The sequence below is a fragment of the Lotus japonicus genome, chromosome 4, assembly GCF_012489685.1.
Source record: "Lotus japonicus ecotype B-129 chromosome 4, LjGifu_v1.2".
In the NCBI taxonomy this organism is placed as follows: Eukaryota; Viridiplantae; Streptophyta; class Magnoliopsida; order Fabales; family Fabaceae; genus Lotus; species Lotus japonicus.
In genome coordinates this window covers 78,439,757-78,462,178 of record NC_080044.1, presented here as the reverse complement: position 1 = coordinate 78,462,178, position 22,422 = coordinate 78,439,757, and the positions used below count along the sequence as shown (strand labels likewise).

Sequence of the window (22,422 nt, the reverse complement as noted above, 5' to 3'; positions counted from 1 at the left end):
GATATTTTACTGCTTATCTTTGTTCGCTCAAGCTATACTATTGAGGTTAGACTTTTAAAACTGGTGCTATCCTTTCTAATATGCTAAACGCCTAAACCAATTTTCTAACAATAAATTGATTTCCTTGGGTTCCCTGGAAACATTTGACATGAATTTATCCGTAGGTACAGAACGACAATGAGGTGCATACCTCTTTCTGACTACACTCTCTGATTCTCAGCTAGTTGAAGATGAAACATGATTGATGACTCAAGATCTTATCTTGCTCTCATTTCAAGTAAGCCACGAAACATGTGAGACCAGTACTCATGGAGGTTTTTCTCAGTCCATTATATGTATATATTCACCAGATAAGAGATAGAGATGTGTGTTTGGTGTTGCACTACTGTGATGCATATGTATATATTCACCATATAAGAGATAGAGATGTGTGTTTGGTGTTGCACTACTGTGATGCATATATAGTTTTACTGACTTAGTTCATCAATTCTACATCTATCTATCATCATTACATATATTAAAAATCACTTTTCGAAGGCAATATTAGATTTTATAATTAATCATTGTTCTACTATGGTTCAATTAATCAAACTTTAGTGTGATTGGAAGTCTTGCTTGCATGAGTGTGTAATTATCACATTACGATTTAGTATCAGCATATGTTTTTGATTTGGTTATTGTACTTTCAACAACAGTGTTACATAAAGCAAATAGTTGTTTTAACCGTTCAACAAATATAATGGGTCTAAAATTTCTAGAGGGGTTTTCTTCCATTCATCTTCTTTAGTAGCATGTGATTAGTTTCCCCTTACAAATAGATCTGATTGGTTATGGAAACCACTGGAAGGCCATAGGCAAAAAGTGGCTTCAATTCATTCTTTGGCTTTCATATCTGTCTGCAAATTTGATTGCTATCTTTACACTATCATACCTAGATTGATGTTGCACATATTGCTATTATGTTTGGTGGTCTTTAGTCTATCCTACTCTAACATGTCTATCAATCTCACTTCATGAGTTCTTGATTTTCTGTTACTTAGAATGCAGATACGGCTGGAAGCTGCTGATTTGGAAGCAAGTTTCATTTGAATTAGCATGAGTTCATATTAATTCATGTTAAAGTTGGACAACAATCAGAAATAGCACTTAGGATTGCTGTTGATTTAGAAGCAAGTTTCATTTGATTTTTTAATTAGAAATAAATATTTTAATGATTTAAATTCAAAATGTGATACCTTCTTACTTTATGAAGTGTTTTTTTATGCCAGAGAACATACTCTGGTTGCAGTGAAAACAAAATTTGCATATGATGTTAGGTACTGTGTGGAATTTATGAGTGTGTTTGTGGATAATTTATAAGAAAAACGGTGGTGATAGTGAGGTAGAGAAATCTGAGAGAGATTTTGATGTAAATGGAGATTTTTCTTTCTTATGAGATTGGACTTTTAACCCTTATCCACACCATTCGAAATTTCCATTACTATTATTTTCGACACTTATGTCACTGACAAATAATAATTAGGTTCTGATGTAATGTATATTCTTTGTAATGGAGAATTAAGTAGTTGTTTTTAAGAGTCTTTTATATATAATTCAGATGCAAACAGTATGCACTCAGCTATCACTTGAGCACTAGAGCAAGTAAAGGGAGCATACTACGACTGCTTTACTATTCTGAATTTTTTCATCGCAGAAATGCTCCGGTAAGTACAACAAGCTCAAAAGCAGAATAGCATGATGAAACTACTAAATATTATTAATGAACCAAACCTTTCAGTTCCAAACTGTCAAGACCTTCGCTAGAAATTTGTTCTAAAGTACGCCCATTAGTACTACTATAAGAGCAAAGCAACATGCTTCTTATATTGGGAGATAGACAAAAGCAGAGGTTGCCTTAGTAAGCTTTCTCACCCGGATCAACAGAAAAAACAACTGAAACTCGATCGATGAAAGTTGGAATGGCAAGGTTTACTCTTAAAGTCTTCGGCAGGAGGAGGATACAAGAGATCAACCTTGAAGCAAGCAAGGTATGGTGGGTGTCATCATCTTCATCGATATTACCCACCAGATAGACTTGAGAAAAGACTTTCAGGCATCCTGAGAGTAAGGAGAAGCTGGATCTAAATGTATTAGAAAGAGTCTAAAAGCTTTTATATATAGGAAGAATATTTTACATGAAAATACTTCTACATAAAAATAAATGTTAATAAGATTTCATCGGATTTTTTTTTTGTTACAAGAAAAACATAATATAATATAGTTTGATGTTAATTTTTTACTACATAATAATATAGTCCACTTTAATTTTTTTGTACAAATTATTATAGGAGTTAAATTCTCCTACGGGAAGAAATATATTTTAACAAGAAAGTACCTTCATTAAGTATTAATTAATGTATCAAATACAATAACAAATTTCGCGGTACATTCTTTTTTTTTCTAAGATTAAAATGTGTTCTGAATGCTTTATTGGTGATTCTTCATATATATAATTTGTGTTATTGTCTTTAGGCTCATGAAGAATGTGAAACGACTTCATGTTGATATGAGTCAAACTTAGTTTATTTTATTGTGTAAAAAATGAGCTCGCATAATCACGTACATAAAGAATTTTTTCTCTTTTTTTCATTGTAGATTAAATCAGCTATTGTTTATTAGCCATCATTAAACCACATCCCCTAATATGTTTTGCATAATTTGAAATTTGGTTAACCAATTTTTTTATTAGTTATTCAATTGTACGAAGTTCAATCTATGCAACAAGGGTTTTAATTTAAGTCTTTTTGTCCACTTTGCTCATCATTTCATACTCTTCTATTTCATCAGTTGTTTATTATATTTTTAATGATCAAGGTATTAATTGACCTATCAAATATAATAGATGTATTCCCCGTGCAACGCGCGGGTAAAAAACACTAGTTTGTATCCATTTGTTATCATCATTTTAGGATATCATCATTATAAAAATTCAAAATATTTAAGACATATAATAGTATTTTGAATTATTTATTACTACTATCATCAAATAGTAAATGTTGAAAAGAATGAATAAAATTATTTATGACATCATCAAATTACTAATTTTAGTTAGAGAAATAAGTAGAGTCAAACCAAAGAGACAAAAACTGTGAAGGTGTATGTACATAACTTGTTACTTTTTGGTTTTGATATTAGATTATAGTTAGATTATAATATATGATATTCTCTCTGTTTCTTATTAACTGTTCACTTTGAAGAAAAAAATTTGTTCCTATATATCTGCCCACTAAGAGTTTCAAGGAAGCATTAAATGAGGAACAATAAATGAAAAAAGATAATATACATTTTAAAGGGTGAAATAGGAAATCAAATAATTTTTTTATGAAATGTAACAAAATTAATTGCACTCCTTAATATGTGTGTTTCTTCTTTTCCTGGATAGTTAAATAGGAACAGAGGGAGTATGATATATGATCCGGGCAAATCTGAACCGTCCTTTTGTGGGTCAGACTATATTAAACCCAAACATAATCAAATTTTTCTGGTCTTACAATTCAAATTTAAAAATTAGACCCGACTAATTAAATTTACGACCGGATGAAAGTGAAGTCAAACCTATTTGAACACTAACACCCCACCCCTAATTGAGAGAGTGCAGCAATAGTTGTAGTGGCTAGTGAGTAGTGACTAGTGGCTCCATCCTCACCCTCCACCTTCACTCCACTCCACTATTCCCCATAACCAATAAAACCACAAGCACAATCCCATGAATGATGTAGCATTTCCATAATAAGGTTTCCAAACTGAAAAAGTTAATTCATAGGCTTAAGAGCATTTTTGGTCCCCCACGAATGCGATGCGTGCAAAACGAGTCCCTAAACTTAAAAAATAGCATTTTTGGTCCTCAATATTACACTCCGTCAACGGTTTTGGTCCTTCATCGATTTTCCGTCAAAAAAGTAACGATTAGAAGGACAAAAATGTAATTAGACCTAAAAAATTAATTATAAAATAAAATAAAAATTAACAACCCAGGAGTTTTCTTGAGCTTCATCTTCTTCCTCTCCATGATCACCAAATTCAACACCCCTATCATCAATATTCCTAAGCTACCTCCTCAGCCTGATCGGAGCCACCGCAACGCACCATTGCCGCATCTTCAGCCACAACCGTCGTAACAGAAGTGCCACCACAGCCAGATCTGGAAAGGCAGTTGCTTCGTGATTCAGATCTGGAAGAGGAATGGGGATCAGCGGTGGTAGATCTGGAAGAGGAGGTGGCTGTGATGGTGAATCCGTGGTTGTGGTGGGTTTTGCATTTGGATGCATTTGGATGTTACTGCATCTGAATCATATTTGTGTCTCTTGGGGTGAGTAACTATGAGAATGCATCTGAACCAGGCACAACCGCACAACAATACAATCATTTTCCTGGGCGTTTCCCTCCTGATGCCTTCTAATGCAATATATTTGTAGAGTATTATCATAATTCAGGCAATAAAGTAGCTGTATCCGGTTGATTGATTATATGTTTTTTTATCCACAAAAAATATGTATTGTTTATTGTTACAGTTTGTGTAGCTCTTGTAGACCAAGGAATTGTAAGCATCTTAGTTCAGGGGTGATTCAATCTTATCCATGTGGAATAGAATTTGACTTTATAAGTAAGATTATTCACAAGTTAATGATTCCGTTATTTATCCTCAATAAATATATTTGACCTTCTTGGCTGGTGTGTGGGTGGGGGTTTTGCACTTGGGTTTGCTTCCTGGATTTTCTGAACAAAATGATGAAGAGGATGGATGAATGTTTGAAGATGATGAATATGTTCTGGGTTTTCCAGAAAATGTTAATTTTTTAACAGAAAGGAGAAAAGGGACCAAAATTGTTAACTGAGTGTAACGTCGGGGACCAAAAATGCTATTTTTTAAGTTTAGGGACTCATTTTGCACACATCGCATTCATGGGGGACCAAAAGTGCTTTTAAGCCTAATTCATAATGAATTATCTAAAACAGAGCACTAGCATCCAAATTTGGATTCACCAAAAACACACTCACAACTTCCAAATTCCAATCCAACCCCACTCATATTGTATAAATCACCATCTCAATCTCAATCAAACCATGAACCTTCAACCTTTTGAAAGTACCCATTAAACCCACCACCACCACCTTCTCCCTCACAATATCCACCTTTCTCACCATGTCCCCTCTCCTCCCCCTCTCTTTTCTCCTCCTCATCCTCACCCTCTCCTCCGCCTCCCACAGCCACAACAACCACCACCACCATTCCCCCACCCCCTCCCTCCCCGACGCCACCGCCGCGCCAGAAATCCAGCAAGCCTGCAAGGCCACCCGCTTCCCCCAGCAATGCGAATCCTCCCTCTCCCACCTCCCTCCTAACCCAACCTCTCTCCAGCTCCTCCAATCCGCCATCTCCGCCACCTCCACCAACCTCGCCACCGCCCAATCCATGGTCAAGTCCATCCTCGACTCCGCCTCCGGCAGCCGCAACCGCTCCGTCGCCGCCACCACCTGCCTCGAGGTCCTCGCCAACTCCCAGCACCGCATTTCCCTCGCCAACGACTCCCTACCTCACGGCAAGAACAAAGACGCCCGAGCCTGGCTGAGCGCCGCCCTCGCCTACCAATACGACTGCCGGAACGGCCTCAGCTACGCCAACGACTCCCGCTCCGTCGGGGAAGCCATGTCATTCATCGACTCCGTCTCCATTCTCGCCAGCAACGCCCTCACCATGACCTTCGCCTACGACGTCTTCGGAAACGACACCGCGTCGTGGAAGCCACCAGCAACCGAGCGGAACGGATTCTGGGAGAACGGCTCCGGCGCCGGCTCCGGCCACGTCACCGACGGAGATTTCCCGACGAAGGAGAGCGCGGACGTGACGGTGTGTAAGGGAGGGTGCAGTTACAAGACGGTGCAGGAGGCGGTTAACGCCGCGCCGGATAACGGCGTTGAGGGGAAGAGGTTTGTGATATACATTAAAGAAGGGGTTTATGAAGAGACCGTTAGGGTTCCGTTAGAGAAACGGAATGTGGTGTTCTTGGGAGATGGCATGGGGAAGACGGTAATCACCGGCTCTGCAAATGTGGGACAGCCGGGGATGACGACTTACAACTCAGCCACCGTCGGTAAAGCTTTTTCTCTTTTTATTTCCTTTTTAAAATAATTATAATTTTATTTGACTAATTAAATTTTACTACCTTTCTCTAGTAAGAATATGTTAAAAAATCAGAAAAGTTTCTGTTTTTAATATAAAATATTTTTCTGATAGTCAAGGTTGACTACTTGACTTCCTTTTAAGTGTTTTGTGCTCTGTGGACCATTAATTGTAAATAGAATTGATTTTATTAAAAATTAATTATTGTATAACTGAATTCAAGGTGATTCATTAATGGTGTAAAATTTAGTTGAAAATCCACGTTTGAATATATTCATTCTAGAGACTAGAGAAGTTATAAGGATTTAGAATTTCATCCCCAAATTGATTTCAGACCTAAAATGAATTGTAAAATAAAACATTCATACATAATAAAAAATGATTATGAATTCTAAAGCTAGTAAAGGTGAAACTATAGATGCTCTAAAATTTGGGGGTGTTTTATCATGTGGGCCATTGGTGTGGATGAACTCATGAATTAGCTTTCTTTCATTTGATAGAGGTGTTTTAGATGTTCTATTGCAAGAATTGTGAGAAAAAATGTTTTACAAATCACTTTTGGAAGCCCTTTTCTAGTAGGGAGAGAGGTGGGAAGTACGTATAAGGATTTAAGGAGGTAACCATCAATGATTGAATAATTATAAAAGAAAAGTGTCCTCCAAATCATACTTACTTGGATTTATATAATTTTAACCCATTTTCAATAAGTTCACTGAACCTTCACTTTCATTTGAGTGCGTTTGTATTTCTGTCAGCGTACATTCTAAAGCAGTTTGAATATACTTTTAATCAATCCAGGTCTCTTTTGTTATTGGAGCGAATGTGCTTTAACCCAACTTGAACTTACTTCCAATCACACACTGTTATGGTTAATGATGGTTCTTTTTTCATTTGTTTTTTGGCAGCTGTTCTTGGCGATGGATTCAGGGCAAAGGATCTCACAATCCAAAACACAGCAGGTCCTGATGCTCACCAAGCAGTGGCCTTTAGATTAGACAGTGATCTTTCTGTGATTGAGAATTGTGAATTCTTAGGCAATCAAGACACCCTCTATGCTCACTCCCTGCGCCAATTCTACAAATCATGCCGCATTGAGGGCAACGTGGACTTCATCTTCGGAAACTCTGCTTCAATTTTCCAGGACTGCCAAATCCTGGTTCGTCCCCGGCAACTCAAGCCGGAGAAAGGCGAGAACAATGCGGTCACGGCACATGGCAGAACAGACCCTGCACAGGCCACAGGCTTTGTTTTCCAGAACTGCTTGATCAATGGCACTGAGGATTACATGGCATTGTACCACAGCAACCCAAAAGTGCACAAGAACTACTTGGGCAGGCCATGGAAGGAGTACTCTAGGACAGTTTTTATTCATTCATTGTTGGAAGCTCTAGTCACTCCTCAGGGTTGGATGCCATGGAATGGTGAGTTTGCCCTCAAGACACTTTATTATGGGGAGTTTGAGAATTCTGGACCAGGTTCTGATTTGTCTCTGAGGGTTTCCTGGAGTAGCAAGGTCCCTGCTGAGCATGTGTTGACATATTCAGCGGAGAATTTCATTCAAGGTGATGATTGGATTCCATCATCTCAGTTATCAAAGCATCATCGCCGCAAGGGTCATCGTCATGGAACCGGTAGAACAAGACATCAGTAATTGGGGGACTTTTATTCACCCCGCATTTGTAATTACATTACCAGTTACAAATACAATAAACATATCTAGATCTCAAAAGTATGGGAAATAACTCCATATCAGTTTATAAAATTCTGTTTGGAAACTCTTCTACAATTGATTTTGTCCGCAACTACTGAAAGCTTCTGTGAGTATTTTGTCTTTAAGAATTCCAAATATGTTAAAGTCTTGCATGATAGATTCTGAGGTTGGTCCTACTCACTTTATGGGGATGGTCTCTATTTGGATTATTTACTTTTCAATATTAATAATTGTTGTTTACATAGCATGAGCTGATCAAGTAACACTAATATACCAGTACGACAACATGCTTTCTATCCAATGGAGCTAAGAAAACATGATATGAGGAAAGAAAAACCATTATGGAGTGCCTGAAAAGGTCCATTAATCATTTCAATTTCTAGAGTGTTTGCTTGGACAACACCTCTACCCATCTTCTACATATAAAAGGGAAATATTGTGATCACAAGTAAGTTGGACGTGGCCCCCTTAATTGAAAGAAGTTAATGACTTTTTATATTTGGCACATGTTCACTCTACTTAGCATTGCCAAATATCATTTAGTTGCTAATGTGTCCCATTCTTTTTGAAAAATTGTCCATACATGTTCCTATTGAGATGTGGCCTTGATGGGGAAGTTTAAATTACTCAAATTAGTGCTTGCATTTGGTTTGTACATAGTCAAAGTTTTAACCAACGTGCAGGTATGGGTAGTTTCTCCTTAGTCCTTAAGTATAGTGACCTGTCAGAAGTTGTGTCCCTGCAACCAAGCCAAATTCATTGTATGAACATGGTGTACAATAATCTCTGTTCACTCACAAGGTACTAATAGCTAGCAGGCAGTCACATGCTAATGGAAGGTCTTAACATGCTTCCAAATCAAAATTGATTTTGAATTGATTGGTTCACAAATCACGTGCAGTGGTTCACCCTTCTTCCACCGCAAGAGTAATTAGATTCTCTTCCAAAAACAGGGTCACGGGGACACAGATGCAAAGGGGCCTTCTAGTGCTTTTACAATAAAACTTGGAAAGTTGTGTATTGATACCCCAATTCCACCCACGTCATGAAATAGATAAATAGAAGAAAGAAATATGAGATATGATGAATGATATAATAAGAAATGAAGATAAAAAAAAAAGGGTGAAAATGATATGTAATAGAAAGAAAGTGTGAATGTAAAAAATCCATAACACTTTGCAACTAAATACATGATTTGATGAGAGTTTATATTTTTTTACTACTACATTCTAGAATACCTTTATATAACTTATTTTTGTCTTTACATAATATCACCAATCTTATAGTGAACCAGCAGTGTTTCCACTACCTGCTTCAGGATTAGGAAGTGATAGGGCTATAGATCCACTTATCACTATACTGGTCAATATTATAATAATGGCCAAGTTTGTTGGGTTCCATGTGTGCTAGGAATATAATGTGGCAGATTATCACGCATGGGTATATTTTGCAGGTAACCACCCTCTAGTGGTGAATTTTCCTATTAAATTTTAATGTCAATGAGTGGTTCTGCAAAACTGTATGTATAGTTGAATAATGTGTGTTAGTTCAACCAGATATTGAACTGTCCCCTACTGGTGTTTCGTTACTAACCAACTGCCTGTGAATTTGAAATAGAATCATAATTATTATACTTCCTTTTTTATAGATTGAAAATTATAAGTTTGAATAAAAGCTCAATCGGTAATCACATATTGCCATATTGGTGTATTTGCCTGTTTGGTATTAAACTCTACCAGCTAGAACCTAACCTGCTGTAGTTAGTTGTTGCTCTATTGGTCACAATCACATTCTTTGCGAGTCTGAGTACTAGCTTGATCTTCCTTAATTACTTTTGCCTCATGTCACATACAAACATATTGGATCTCAATTTTCATTCCGGATTCATGAACCACTAATAGTAATTACACTTTTCATATATCTGATATTCTCTATATCTCTAATTTCTTATCACATCACATAATATATATATATATATATATATATATATATATATATTACATCAATTACTTATTTCTTTTCTCTTTCTATCTCACTCTAGATGAGTAGATGTCTACTCTTTGTACATCAATCATTTACGATCCAAATTTAGTATCTTATGTTTGAATAGAAATAAAAAGGGTAAATAGTCACATTGGTCCCTGGATGTTTGCACCGACTTCAGAATCGTCCCTGGATGAATTTTATTAGGCTCGCGGTCCCCAGGTGTGGCAAAAAATAGTCATATTAGTCCCTGACGTTAAAATCTCCTAACGTCCGTTAACCCAATTAATAAAAGTCAACATTATCTTTCTAATTTTATTTCACTTTGGTCCCTTTCTTCTTTCTTCCACCCTCTTCACCCCCTCCTTCCATCATTTTCACCTAAACCCACCCCCCATCATGCTTCAGAAACCCATAACGTAAACCCACAATCTTCACCTCCTTCATCTTCATCTTGTTCATCTTCACTTTATTCATCTTCATCCCCTTCTTCCATCATCTTCACCAAAAACTCCTCCCCTTCTTCATCAACCCATTCCCCTTTTTTTTTTTCTTTTTTCATATCATCATCATCAACACTCTTCTTCTCCTTCTTCAACCAACCATGCCCAAACCTTCTCTCCCAGATTTAACACAAACCCAATTCAGATTTAACACCAAATTTACCCTCCATGAGTAAAAAACCAACCAAAACAAAAATACCCAAAAAACAAATATCCAACCCATTACAATCAATCAAGAGAAATAATCAACCCATTCCTAGCTTCAACAATACAGTACCATAGCCCCAACTTGCAAAGTACATTATATTCATATATTGAGAAGGAAGACAGAAGTTGTGGCCTAAAGTATTTGTGTCTGGCCTATTAAGCACAGCTACTAAAAAGGAAAATTAAGAAGATCAAACAGTTCAACAGAAACTTTTAATTGCCAAAACTCATTTGATCAAATTCAAAGACAATACAAATATGGAATATTATATCAATACCAAAAAATGCTGTTGCTCAGATTCAAAAAAGAGAAAACACAACTAAATATTTACACAATACCAAAGAAAAAGACCAAAACGAACCAGCTTAAATAAGTAATGACATGCCACCTTACATTGCAACAAAATGGTACTCAATGACTGAGTTACCAAACAATTTTAACTTTTAACACAACTAACTTGCAGCTCCTCGGAGCATCTAGCTTTGGGTGGTGGAGGGAGAAAGTAATCCAATGGATCTCCAGATTTTGGCTCGTCTTGATCTGCTTCTCCGAGTTCAGCATCATTTGTTCTGATCACAGCATCAATGTTCATGGTATCAAATTTCATTGGCTCAGAAAATTGAGGTGTGTTAGCATGATTGCTTGGGGTCAAAACCTGGACTGTTCCTAATGGTGTTCTATCCGGCAAATCACCTGCAGAACATATTCTGTTAGGCAGTAATAAACACAAAAAATGCACCTAAAACGATAGCATTGAAATTGAAGAAAATGAAATAAAGCAGTAACAACTTCTGAAAATTGAATATAAGCTTCCTACTATTCCTATCCTGTTTACAATGCCATTTCTAAGGATGACAAATTGTTACATGAAACCATCACAGCGCACTCCTTCTCTGCCCCGTTCATAAACACCCAAGCGTGGACAATATCATTTGGAAATTGGTTTAAAAAATGCATTTAAAAAAACCATGCCTTTAATCTGACCAATGCCTGGTAAGAAGTAAGAACTGAGGTTGATCATTCATCACACTGAATTTGAATTTTAAATATAATACAAAACAGAGTTACATCCAAGCCACACTCAACCGTAAAGTTTACAACTTTCCTCATCTCTAAGCCAAATCAACCCCCTTCACCACCAATCTGAAGCTTTTCTCACCAAACACTGAAAACCCAACATCCATAGCCACACCCACCTTCCGTAAACGAACCAACCAGCCTCCTTCCTCATTCAAACCTCCGACCCAGATCTGGTTTATCCTTTCTCTCATTCCCCAAAGAGCAGTACCCAAATTCGGGTTTAGGGATTTGGACACAGATCTGAGATATATCTTCATCGAGGTCTGGAGTGAGGGGGGTGGTGACCAGAGAACTTGAAACAGATGGTTTACGTGGTGGAGGTTGGTCGTTTAAATGTGGGAGGTGGCTGGAGTGGTGGTCGGATGAGGTGGAGTTCTGGGTTTTTGGGGAAGATGAATAAAGTGAAGATGAACAAGATGAAGATGAAGGAAGTGAAGATTGTGGGTTTACGTTCTGGGTTTCTGAAGCCTGATGGGGGGTGGATTTTGGTGAAAATGATGGAAGAAGGGGGTGAAGAGGGTGGAAGAAAGAAGAAAGGGACCAAAGTGAAAGAAAATTAGAAATGTTGACTTTTATTAATAGGGTTAACGGACGTTAGGAGATTTTAACGTCAGGGACTAATATGACTATTTTTTGCCACATCTGGGGACCGCGAGCCTAATAAAATTCATCCAGGGACGATTCTGAAGTCGGTGCGAACATCCAGGGACCAATGTGACCATTTACCCGAAATAAAAAATAGATAGCTATTTCGTTTGAGTCCCAGGAGTAGAAAGCAAATAGAAAATAATGAATAGATAGCTATTTTGGTACCTGAAAGTTAAGCCCAAACAAATTTCTTTTAAGAGAACCCAGTTTCCAAAAAAGGACAAGGCAAGGCCCAAAAAACTATGGACAATAAAATTTAAAAAGTTGGCCTTTTTCTAAATGAGTTGATTAGGTCCTAAAAGCACTCCAATGCTTAAGGTGCTACATATGCTATCACTTTTCACTTCTCTCTTAAATGGGTTGATCAGGGCCCATAGCTACTTTTAAATTTTAGGTGCCACATATGCTAACACCCCAAAAGAAGAAAAAATGCTACTAAGGACAAAAAAGACAATTATGATATGCATTTAACATAATATTATTTATTATTTTTCATTTTATTATGTGATTTACCATATTAAATCCACACTAACCAATTAACAACTTTTGAAAATTGAAAAATTGAAATTAATATTTTTATTAATGGATAAATATCATATGATATAATAATATAATGGCTAAATGCAATTTTATAATATATATATATTCGGACGATATATATTATGAGAATGAATATTTTATATGAGAAAATAGGAATAACTATGATTGTTAGATCTAATTATGAATGATTAAGATTAACACATTAAGTTATGTGACTTTTTAAGTGATCGCATGACTATTAAATTATTTTAATCTTGACCATTTATAATTAATTCAAACAATCATGATTTAATCTATAATTCTCATATAAAATAACATTTCTCATAAGATACATCTCTCATAGATATATGTGTAGTGTTTTTGGTAACAAGAGCTAGAAAAAACATAAAAAATAGCAAAAGAGATCATCTACTAGTCAACGTGGGACTTCTAACACACCCCCTCACGTCCAGGACTGAACAACCTGGAACGTGGGATCAACAACAACGGGTGACCCAATAATGGGAGGTCTCCACAACAAACAACAAATGGATCTAGCTCAAGAGTTGAGGTTTGCACTACCCTTATAAAGACTATTTAGGGATCGTTTGGCCCAACTTATTTTAGACTTAAAAGCTACTTTTAAGTTAAAGATAAAAACAAGAGCTTTTAAAAAAAGGCAGAAGTTGTTTGTCAAATTTTATTTTTATACAACTTAAAAGCTACTTTTAAGTTAAAAGCTGTTTGGTAAAACTATTTTACAAAGTTTCATAAAGACATGCAGAACATAGATGATATATTTGGCAGAAAGCATGGAGTGAGCACACCCGCATGGTCCAAATTGCAAAACAGCTCAATCCATAATATAACTATGCCCATCTACACCCAAACCCCCCTCATCAACAGTCAGAATAAAGAACCTCACGCCTCATAACCAAGAGACCACAAGAAAGATATGACAGAAAGCTTTCCATGGACACAAGACACAAAGATAATGAGTACATACAAGAAGTCCAAGAAGAAAACTAAACAGAAAAAATACATTTTTTTTGAAAGGCCAAGTAATATGTATATAAATAAAAGTAGAGATACAATAGGAGGTTGGCACTAGGGGTGCCCACATCCCTTACAAGAAACAGAGATCAGAACCATGAAACAAGAGAAACAAGAATCCACCAATCCTAAACCCTTGGTGATGAACTCCTTACACAGTACAACCAAAGACAAAAAGGCTGCTCTAACATTAAAAAGTCCAACAAGTAGCAGCATAGGACACGAGGATGGCAAGGTAGGAAAGAAACCAACACCAAGCAGCTTTGAGGACAGCTAACAGAACCGGGGCAAGAGGGACTAGCAGCAAAAAAACCCAGTAGGAAAATTACCAAGATATAGCAGCCCCCAAACAAACACTAGGACTAGTTTCCCACTCATAGAAAGAAGCCTTAAAATTGTTCTGTTTACACTTAACCTTTGGTTTCACACATGATAAATTTAATCATTTTTTAATTATAGCCCCTTCCCCTTATGCAGCAAACCCAAAATCCTATCTTAATCATTATCTAACCCACCCACGTATAACAATGGCAATTTAACCCCACCCACGGCCACGTATAACAATGGAATTTAAGAATTTCATAACAAATCTGATTCTTGTACAAATTTGTGTATATATTAGTATATGATTAATTGTTGGTTCATGTATAGATTATATAAATATTCAGAATCGGTTGAATCAGAGTACGCATGTAAGACCTAATGGAACTCAGAAAACCAAATATTAAGACATTCATATTAACATCACCACACACAGAGAGTAGAAATCAGTGATTAAATCCATGAATTTCAGAAAGAGATCAAAATAGAAGATAGTTAACGGTATCTGAGTGGCTGAGTGTGTGCAAAATTCAAAACCACGAGTCTGTAGAGGAAGGCGATATAGGAAACAGCCAGGGTTCCAAGAGGAAGAAGATGGAGAAAAACCACGATAAACCCACGTAAACCACTACAGATACAAATAAGTTAGGCCAAAAGAGAAGCTCCTTTTTTTCAAAGCTCCTCTCAATGCCTTTTTCTAAAAAGTTACTTTTATCATATTTCTTCAGTAAAAATAAGTAACTTTTAAGTCAAAGAAATTTTAATGAAATCTGTTTGGCCCAACTTTACCTTAAAAGTGACTTTTAAGTCAAAAATAAGTTGGGCCAAACACTACCTTATACTCTATCTCTAGTCAATGTGGGACTTCTAACACTTGGCCATGAAGTCTGCGGCAACATTATTACCCTCCGGGAGAAAATGGTGACAACAAACCCCTAATCATGTTTTTTTTTGTTGAGATATAATCATGCTTAAACAAACGCTATATATCACGAGCTATCCAATGATTAAGAGTATTAATTAACATATAGATAGATAGCAAAGAAAAGGATAAGATTGGATGATGATGAACATGGTTATTAATATTATTGCGATGTATTTTATCATTACTATTATAGATGTAGATCGCATTTCAATGCGTGCGTAGAAATGAAAAGATGGAGGAAAATTATACATGGATAATTTTTTGTTAATTTATCGTATTTGATGACCAAATTTCCCATGGTTTTTATTTGGTGCCACATGTTTTGGCTGTTTGCCACCGGTTTTCTTCAGATACGTAGAGGGCTCAGCTGATTAGTTGTTTGTTCCCATTAATGTCTTGGTGTCTCAATCCTACTTTTGACAACGTTGATGCCTCTCATCCATTACTTTATAACTAAATATGCTTCTTTCACGTCATCTTTTCGGATAGTATTTATTACAATTTGTGCATATATACATATAATACACTAACACAGTTAAATCTTTGCTCCAGAGACAGAGGCAAGTGCGGTGTCAGCATGTTCTTCGCGAGGGAAATTTTGTGGCAGATTTCTTAGCAAAGCAGGGAGCTTCTCTGAGCCTGCGCTGTTAGTGTGGGATACTTCTGTATTGGGTGTTGTGCCTTTGTTGAGGCAGACCAAATGGGCACTATGTTCATGGTGGTCTTGTTTTTTATTTTATTTTTATAAGCGCTTGTTATAAAAAAAAAACAATTCTCTCAAAAGCTTTAATTATTGAGATAGTCTATATGAACGACTTTACGTTATACTCTAGGCTTATATTCTATTCAGTTGATTCCTGATGCAAGAATTCATTAAGCTAAAAGCGTAGATAATATATATGTTCATAATCCATATTTCATGTGCTTGAATTAAAAAAAAAGAGTTAGAATAGTGAGGCAATAATGATTGATATCTAGATTGTTTTGGCATAGAGATTTTGATATAATATCATGAACAAACTATTTAAATTTAGGCTAAAAAGCACTTTTGACCCTTGATGTTTTAAGTTTGTGCAAATTCTGCCCCTACTATATTTTTGTTGATGTTTTTACCCCTCATGCTTTCAAACAGTGCATCATCTACCCCTCCACCAGTCAAACGTTAAAAAACATGCATTTAACCAGTTCAATTACATGCATAATTGATATATTCATCAAGCAAATTTAATTTATATCATTTCCTTGATCATCATCAACTTCATATACTCTTCTTCATCTCTCTAATCCACTCAGGAACCTCTCAAGAGAAAGCTTGACTGACGGAGGGGTAGACAGTGCACTGTTTGAAAACATGAGGGGTAGAAACGTCGACAAAAATAGAGTAGGGGCAGAATTTGCACAAACTTGAAACATCAGGGGCAAAAAATGCTTTTTAGCCTTAAATTTATGAATAAGTGAAACATGAATGATTTATATTATATTCTTTAACACACAAGAACTCACCAATCATAATATGAAAAATATATTTCATAATATTTTTATCATATTTTAGAGTATCTTATAACATCTCGGTCTTATCACAAAGTGAGTATTTGCGGAAGAGACTCTGAAACTCAAATCAGTATATGTGTTTGGAGTGAATTTCTAAGTTTTTGTTGAGCTCAATTGTAAACGCTTGAATTAGAAACATTTTATGTCAATAAATGATAAAACTACATTTATAGGTTTATTGTCAGTGGCACGATTGTCTTTGCAAATGTGTGAGAAGTTTCTTAGGTGAGACCTTTGATCATGTGGGCGGTCGTTGTGTCTCGGTCTTTTTATGACAGATCGATTTAAGTTGGGGACGTACATCTCCTTCAAAGTCGTTAATTTGCCCTTTTGATAAGTGTTTAGGTGCACTTTTTTTGTCCACTAAAATATTTTTATGTCCAACGGATTCGCACGCGGCGAAACAAAAATTTCACATAATTATCATCTTAAAAATTTCGGATGACCACAATTGCTTTTTATATAATTGAAGTTCTTTGAAGAATATTGAGAGATATACAAAACTTGGCATGGAATTCTCATGTGTGACATGACATGAGGATGCTGATGATATGTCTGGTTTAAAATGTTCCTCATTAATGATAGTAGACCTAATCATCATGAATCATGATTGCCCCTATCGCTTTGTCTATTTGTGGACTTGGCTAAAAAATAACATCTTAAATAGAAGTACAAGGAAATATACAAAACAGAGAAAACACCAGGCCAAGAATTGAGCCAAAGTTAGATAGCCAGCTCGTCATATGCAGAGTTTTTTTAACTTCCTGGATTGCTTGATTTGCTAGGTTGTTTTCTTACATAAACACACGTAACTATACTTGGGCCAGGGAACAGCAAACATATACAGCTACATCTAACTAATGGATACCCATTTCACACAGCTGTCTATCTTATAATGGGTAAATGGTCATATTGGTCCCTGGATGTTCGCACCGACTTCAGAATCGTCCCTGGATGAATTTTATTAGGCTCGCGGTCCCCAGATGTGACAAAAAATAGTCATATTAGTCCCTGACGTTAAAATCCCCATAAAAGTCAACATTTTCTTTCACTTTGGTCCCTTTCTTCTTTCTTCCACCCTCTTCACCCCCTGCTTCCATCATTTTCACCAAAACCCACCCCCCATCATGCTTCAGAAACCCAGAATGTAAACCCACAATCTTCACCTCCTTCATCTTCATCTTGTTCATCTTCACTTTATTCATCTTCATCCCCTTCTTCCATCATCTTCACAAAAAACTCCTCCCCTTATTCTAACCCTAATTTAATTAACAAAATTAATTTCTCCCCCAAATTAAACTCAATTCCCAATTCAATCACAATAGCAACACAGTCTTGAACCCAGAAATCATCAAAAATCAAATTCATTAATCCACCCCATGCCCTACTAGAGTCATCGCTGTGTTTCTTCTTCTTCCACTCTGTGTTTCCTCTTACGTTCCCTCTTCTTCCTCTCTTTGTGTTTCTTCTTTCTCTTTCACATGTGCAATTGAAGCCAAACCCAGATCTTCACTATGATTTTTCTTCAACTACCCATTGGGCTTCAATTTCAGCTTCTCCCACTGATTTAGAACCTTACACAACTTCTATGATGAAGTATTCATTGTTGCATGTGTAGTTCTAATTCCTCACCTTTTGGAACTCACTTTCGATGCATTCATGTTGCAAAGGAGAGAGCTTGATTCCTTTTTGGTCATGCCCACTTGTTCTTCAAGCGGAAGATAGTAGAGGTGGACCCTTCTTCCACCGAATCCACAGCCAACAAACCTTAGTTCACCGCTTCATTGTTGAAATCTGCCACCCAACTTCGCGTCTTCATGTCGGGTCTCAAGAAACCCAAACCCGATTCGTCTGCTTCGAACCCAGAACCAACCAAGAAGAATCGCCACCACCACCACCCCCTTCTCCACTCCTCTTCTCAAGGCACACTCCTCCTCTCTCCTTCTTCCAGCACCCCCAAATCCTAAATCAACTTCCACCTCAAAACCCTAAACCCCCAATTCTACCAAATCCCCTCCGAAATGGGCGCGTGCTTGAAGGCGATGAGGAAGACGAATAAGGTCGACGTCGAGATCTGACGGTGGAGAATGGGTTGGAAACTGCAGATGATGGAAGAAGGGGATGGAGATGAATAAAGTGAAGATGAACACGATGAAGATGAAGGAGGTGAAGATTGTGGGTTTACATTCTGGGTTTCTGAAGCATGATGGGGGGTGGGTTTTGGTGAAAATGATGGAAGCAGGGGGTGAAGAGGGTGGAAGAAAGAAGAAAGGGACCAAAGTGAAAGAAAATTAGAAAGATAATGTTGACTTTTATGGGGATTTTAACGTCAGGGACTAATATGACTATTTTTTGCCACATCTGGGGACCGCGAGCCTAATAAAATTCATCCAGGGACGATTCTGAAGTCGGTGCGAACATCCAGGGACCAATGTGACCATTTACCCATCTTATAATTGCTGCTACGATATGACTCAAATTGCTTTAGTGACTCACTCTCAAGCTTTTTTATGTTTGGAGGAAAAATCTTTAAAGTGGGCATAAGTATGAATAACTTTACTTTACAAACTCTCCAAATGATATAAATTTTGAGAACTCTCAAGAGATATGTCAAAATAATCTTTATAAAAAGGTCGAGTGATCTAACATTAAAGCTAATTTTGAGGATATATATAGTCCGGCCTTTAAAATTCTAATATGAGGGAGTGAATATTGAGAGGTGTCATATTAACTGGAGATATGATCACTAAAGATAGTGGGAGCACGAGCAAAATCCAGAGCAAACCTAGCTTTTGCAGGCATTATACAGACTGCCTTAGCAACTGCCGCATATTATCTATGGCAGCAGTTTTCATAGAATCGCCGCAGAAAAATTGTTGCTAATAACATTTCAAGCCTTGACCGTGAAGGGTATATATTGAAAAGTCTCATGTTGAATGGAGATACGCTAAAGTCTTTATAAATGGTGGATCAAACCTTCACCTCTAAACTAACTCTTATGACTATAATACAAATTGTCTTAGCAACTGCCGCAAAGTGATCTTTGGCCGCGGTTTTTCATAGAACAGCAGTAGAATAACCGCTGCTAATAACCAACTTTCATAGTGTGTACAGAATCATCACTTAAAACACTGAAGTTACAATTTGAACTACACAGCAAGTTGGAGAGGGAAATGAGATAGCCTTAAACAGATTATTGAGTAATTTTAAATCTGAACTTTGAAACTATTGGGCACCATTCACCTAGCATTGATTGATTTTCTTTTTCATATCCTCTGCTATATCTTTAATTAGTACTTTAAAACTTGGAAAAAAAATGAAACACAAGTTAGAGAAGAATATTCATCTTTTCAATCATGCAGATGATAACAGCCACTGTTCCTTCACAAAATACTTAAAATTCTAAATAAGTACCTACAATAGGTATTGATTATTTGATTGCACTAAGCATACATTGGCAATACAAAAATATTTGTGATGATCAATCACTCATGATGGAGCTCAACAATAAAAAAAAATCCAAAATAAATATGACCAAAATTGGGTAGGTGCTTATTTGAAAACTCTTCTATCACTGATTAACTTCTGGGTTTCAAAATTGATTCAGGAGAGAGAAGCCAATCCAAATGGGTGGCTAGCAACAATTTATGCTCATGTTAGATAATTGGCTAGACAAACCAGACCCTCCACCACCCAAATCCCTTTGTTTAGGCTTCAGTATTGGAGGTACCCAATTGGCAATACCATCATCATCATCACTTCCAACACCAATTTCACTAGCTTTTGCTCCAACATAGTTCTCCCTGCCATCACCAACTTGACCAGAGAGCCATTTTGATTGCATGTATGCAGTGGTTCTCCATGGAGGCACATGGAGACCCTTCTCTCTTAGGGACTGTTTGGCAGCAGAACAAAGGAAAGAGATTATCTTGCAGAGTTTGTTCTCAGTCCCCACAAAGATAACTGGGAGTGAGTCTGTCAATTCTTTATAGTGCTGTGTAGGCCTTGCAAGCTCAAATTGGGACCTGAAGTCTATATCTACTAAGAGCCTCACTAGACCAGCATGATTCTTGTCTTCAGTTATGACTTCAATAAATTCATATTCACCTGTTATGCAGACCATAAAGTTAAATAAGAAATTAAAATCCAAAATTTCACTTTATAGCAACTAGTTAAGGATGATATGAGTTAAATTTTGATCACTCCTTAGCATTAATTTGTCAAACACATGATTCAAATGGAATTGGACTAGCTTTTGCCGAAGAAAAATGGAGAAAAGAAAGGCTATTTGGGTATATTTGTTAATGAATTTTATTGGTGGTGCAGAGAAATGAGACACAATCTTGGATCGACTTATCTTTTTCTAAAATTGATTATGGCACTCAAAAACTACTACTAGCCTTTTGGATCAATTTCTCCTTGAGAACCAATTCTGAAAGCTAAAAGCTAATCACAGAATCAATTGATTCTAAAGCAAGAATACTCCAATTGATTTAAAGGCAGAATCATTTCTGGACTTGGACAAGATTGTATCAAAAAAAAAATGGAGCTAAAAGTCTAAAACAGCTATTTTGGTAAATATGAATTCCATTTTGGGGTGACAAAAAAGTTGAGACTTGAGAAAGAACCACCCACCAGCAGGACATCCCAATGAGGTGGACCAAGATGTGTGGCACAAAGAAACATTGATGCCATCCATTTTCATCCTCATAACAAGCCATTTACTCAGACTTGTTGTTTTCTCAGAACCCTGTCTTCTGCCTCTCATATGTTTCAAGACATTCTTCTTAACCTTAGCTTCTCCTGCTGTCTCATACCTGAGAGTGTCCTGAAACCCATAACAAACACATGAGAAAACAAAATACAAAACACAAGCATGCCAAGACAATCTTAAACCAAGAAGAAATCCAAAAAAAAAAAGAAACCTAGTCATTATATATATATATATATATATATATATATATATAGCATGTTTAATTTGGATAAGTATATGTTTTTCCAGAATCAAATCAATTATGGAATGCAAAAACCACTCATATAACCTTTTCTCCAGAAACTAAATTTAATTTAGAATCAATAACAGAAGAATTTCCAAATAATCATTTATTAGCTCTTTGAGTATTCTAAAGTGTACCTGCAGAATAAAATATCTGGTTTGATGGTGCAAAACATGGCAATTTGAGGAAGTGGAACTTGTAGGGGATGTTGACTCAGATTCTATAAAGTCTTGTACCATTTGCCCCAACTCATCATCCTCTAAACTTCCCATTTCTGTTTCTTTTCTTTTCTGGTTTAAGAAAAGAACAGAGTAATAGTTAGTTCAAATTCTGAAATTCTAGAGAGTTTTGTGTTGATTATATAGATATATATACTGAGTTATGGCGGTTGATAAAACAGCTGTGTGGTGAGATGTAATGGATGGGGTCCCTGGTTTCATTTTACAGTTTTGTCAACATCACTTTATAGAATAAGAATTTTAAATTGAAAAATATTACACCAACATTCAATTACATTTATCATATCTACGACATAATAGTGACTTTTAATCGCGGTTAGATTATATGTTGAATGAATGTCACGTCAAAAATTTATATCTACTTACCAAGAGTCGTAAAAAGTCTTATCCTGAAATGTTATATTTTTAATGGAATTTTGCATGTTTTTTCTTCTATATAAACATTTCAATTTTTAATTTGTAAGTATCATCAGTAATCAGTATTAAAAGCTGATATTACTTAAACCATTAACTTATCAAAGAAA

At 36.4% G+C, this 22,422-nt stretch overlaps 2 protein-coding genes across 2 annotated transcripts; one reads left to right on the top strand and one right to left on the bottom strand.

Moving 5' to 3' along the window:
• Window positions 1-4,995: 4,995 nt before the first annotated feature.
• On the top strand, window positions 4,996-8,023 carry LOC130711450 (probable pectinesterase/pectinesterase inhibitor 51). Its single transcript, XM_057561071.1, has 2 exons — window positions 4,996-6,131; window positions 7,066-8,023. Exons 1-2 carry the CDS (start codon window positions 5,183-5,185, stop codon window positions 7,809-7,811), a joined length of 1,695 nt encoding a protein of 564 aa, XP_057417054.1. The 5' UTR covers window positions 4,996-5,182; the 3' UTR covers window positions 7,812-8,023.
• A 12,033-nt stretch (window positions 8,024-20,056) lies between these two features.
• Window positions 20,057-22,010, bottom strand: LOC130714907 (uncharacterized). Its single transcript, XM_057564884.1, has 3 exons — window positions 21,797-22,010; window positions 21,298-21,490; window positions 20,057-20,769 (listed from the first exon to the last, which is right to left on the bottom strand). The coding sequence occupies exons 1-3, from the start codon at window positions 21,929-21,931 to the stop codon at window positions 20,297-20,299; spliced, it is 801 nt and encodes a 266-aa protein (XP_057420867.1). The 5' UTR covers window positions 21,932-22,010; the 3' UTR covers window positions 20,057-20,296.
• Between the last annotated feature and the right edge of the window lie 412 nt (window positions 22,011-22,422).

Excerpts from the sequence above, each read along its gene's own strand:
- LOC130711450 (XM_057561071.1), top strand. The coding sequence starts at position 5,183 with ATGTCCCCTCTCCTCCCCCTCTCTTTTCTCCTCCTCATCCTCACCCTC. Across the intron at positions 6,132-7,065 it reads TTACAACTCAGCCACCGTCG|CTGTTCTTGGCGATGGATTC; the intron begins GTAAAGCTTTTT and ends GTTTTTTGGCAG.
- LOC130714907 (XM_057564884.1), bottom strand. The coding sequence starts at position 21,931 with ATGGGAAGTTTAGAGGATGATGAGTTGGGGCAAATGGTACAAGACTTT. Across the intron at positions 21,491-21,796 it reads CCAGATATTTTATTCTGCAG|GACACTCTCAGGTATGAGAC; the intron begins GTACACTTTAGA and ends TATGGGTTTCAG. Across the intron at positions 20,770-21,297 it reads CTCATTGGGATGTCCTGCTG|GTGAATATGAATTTATTGAA; the intron begins GTGGGTGGTTCT and ends TCTGCATAACAG.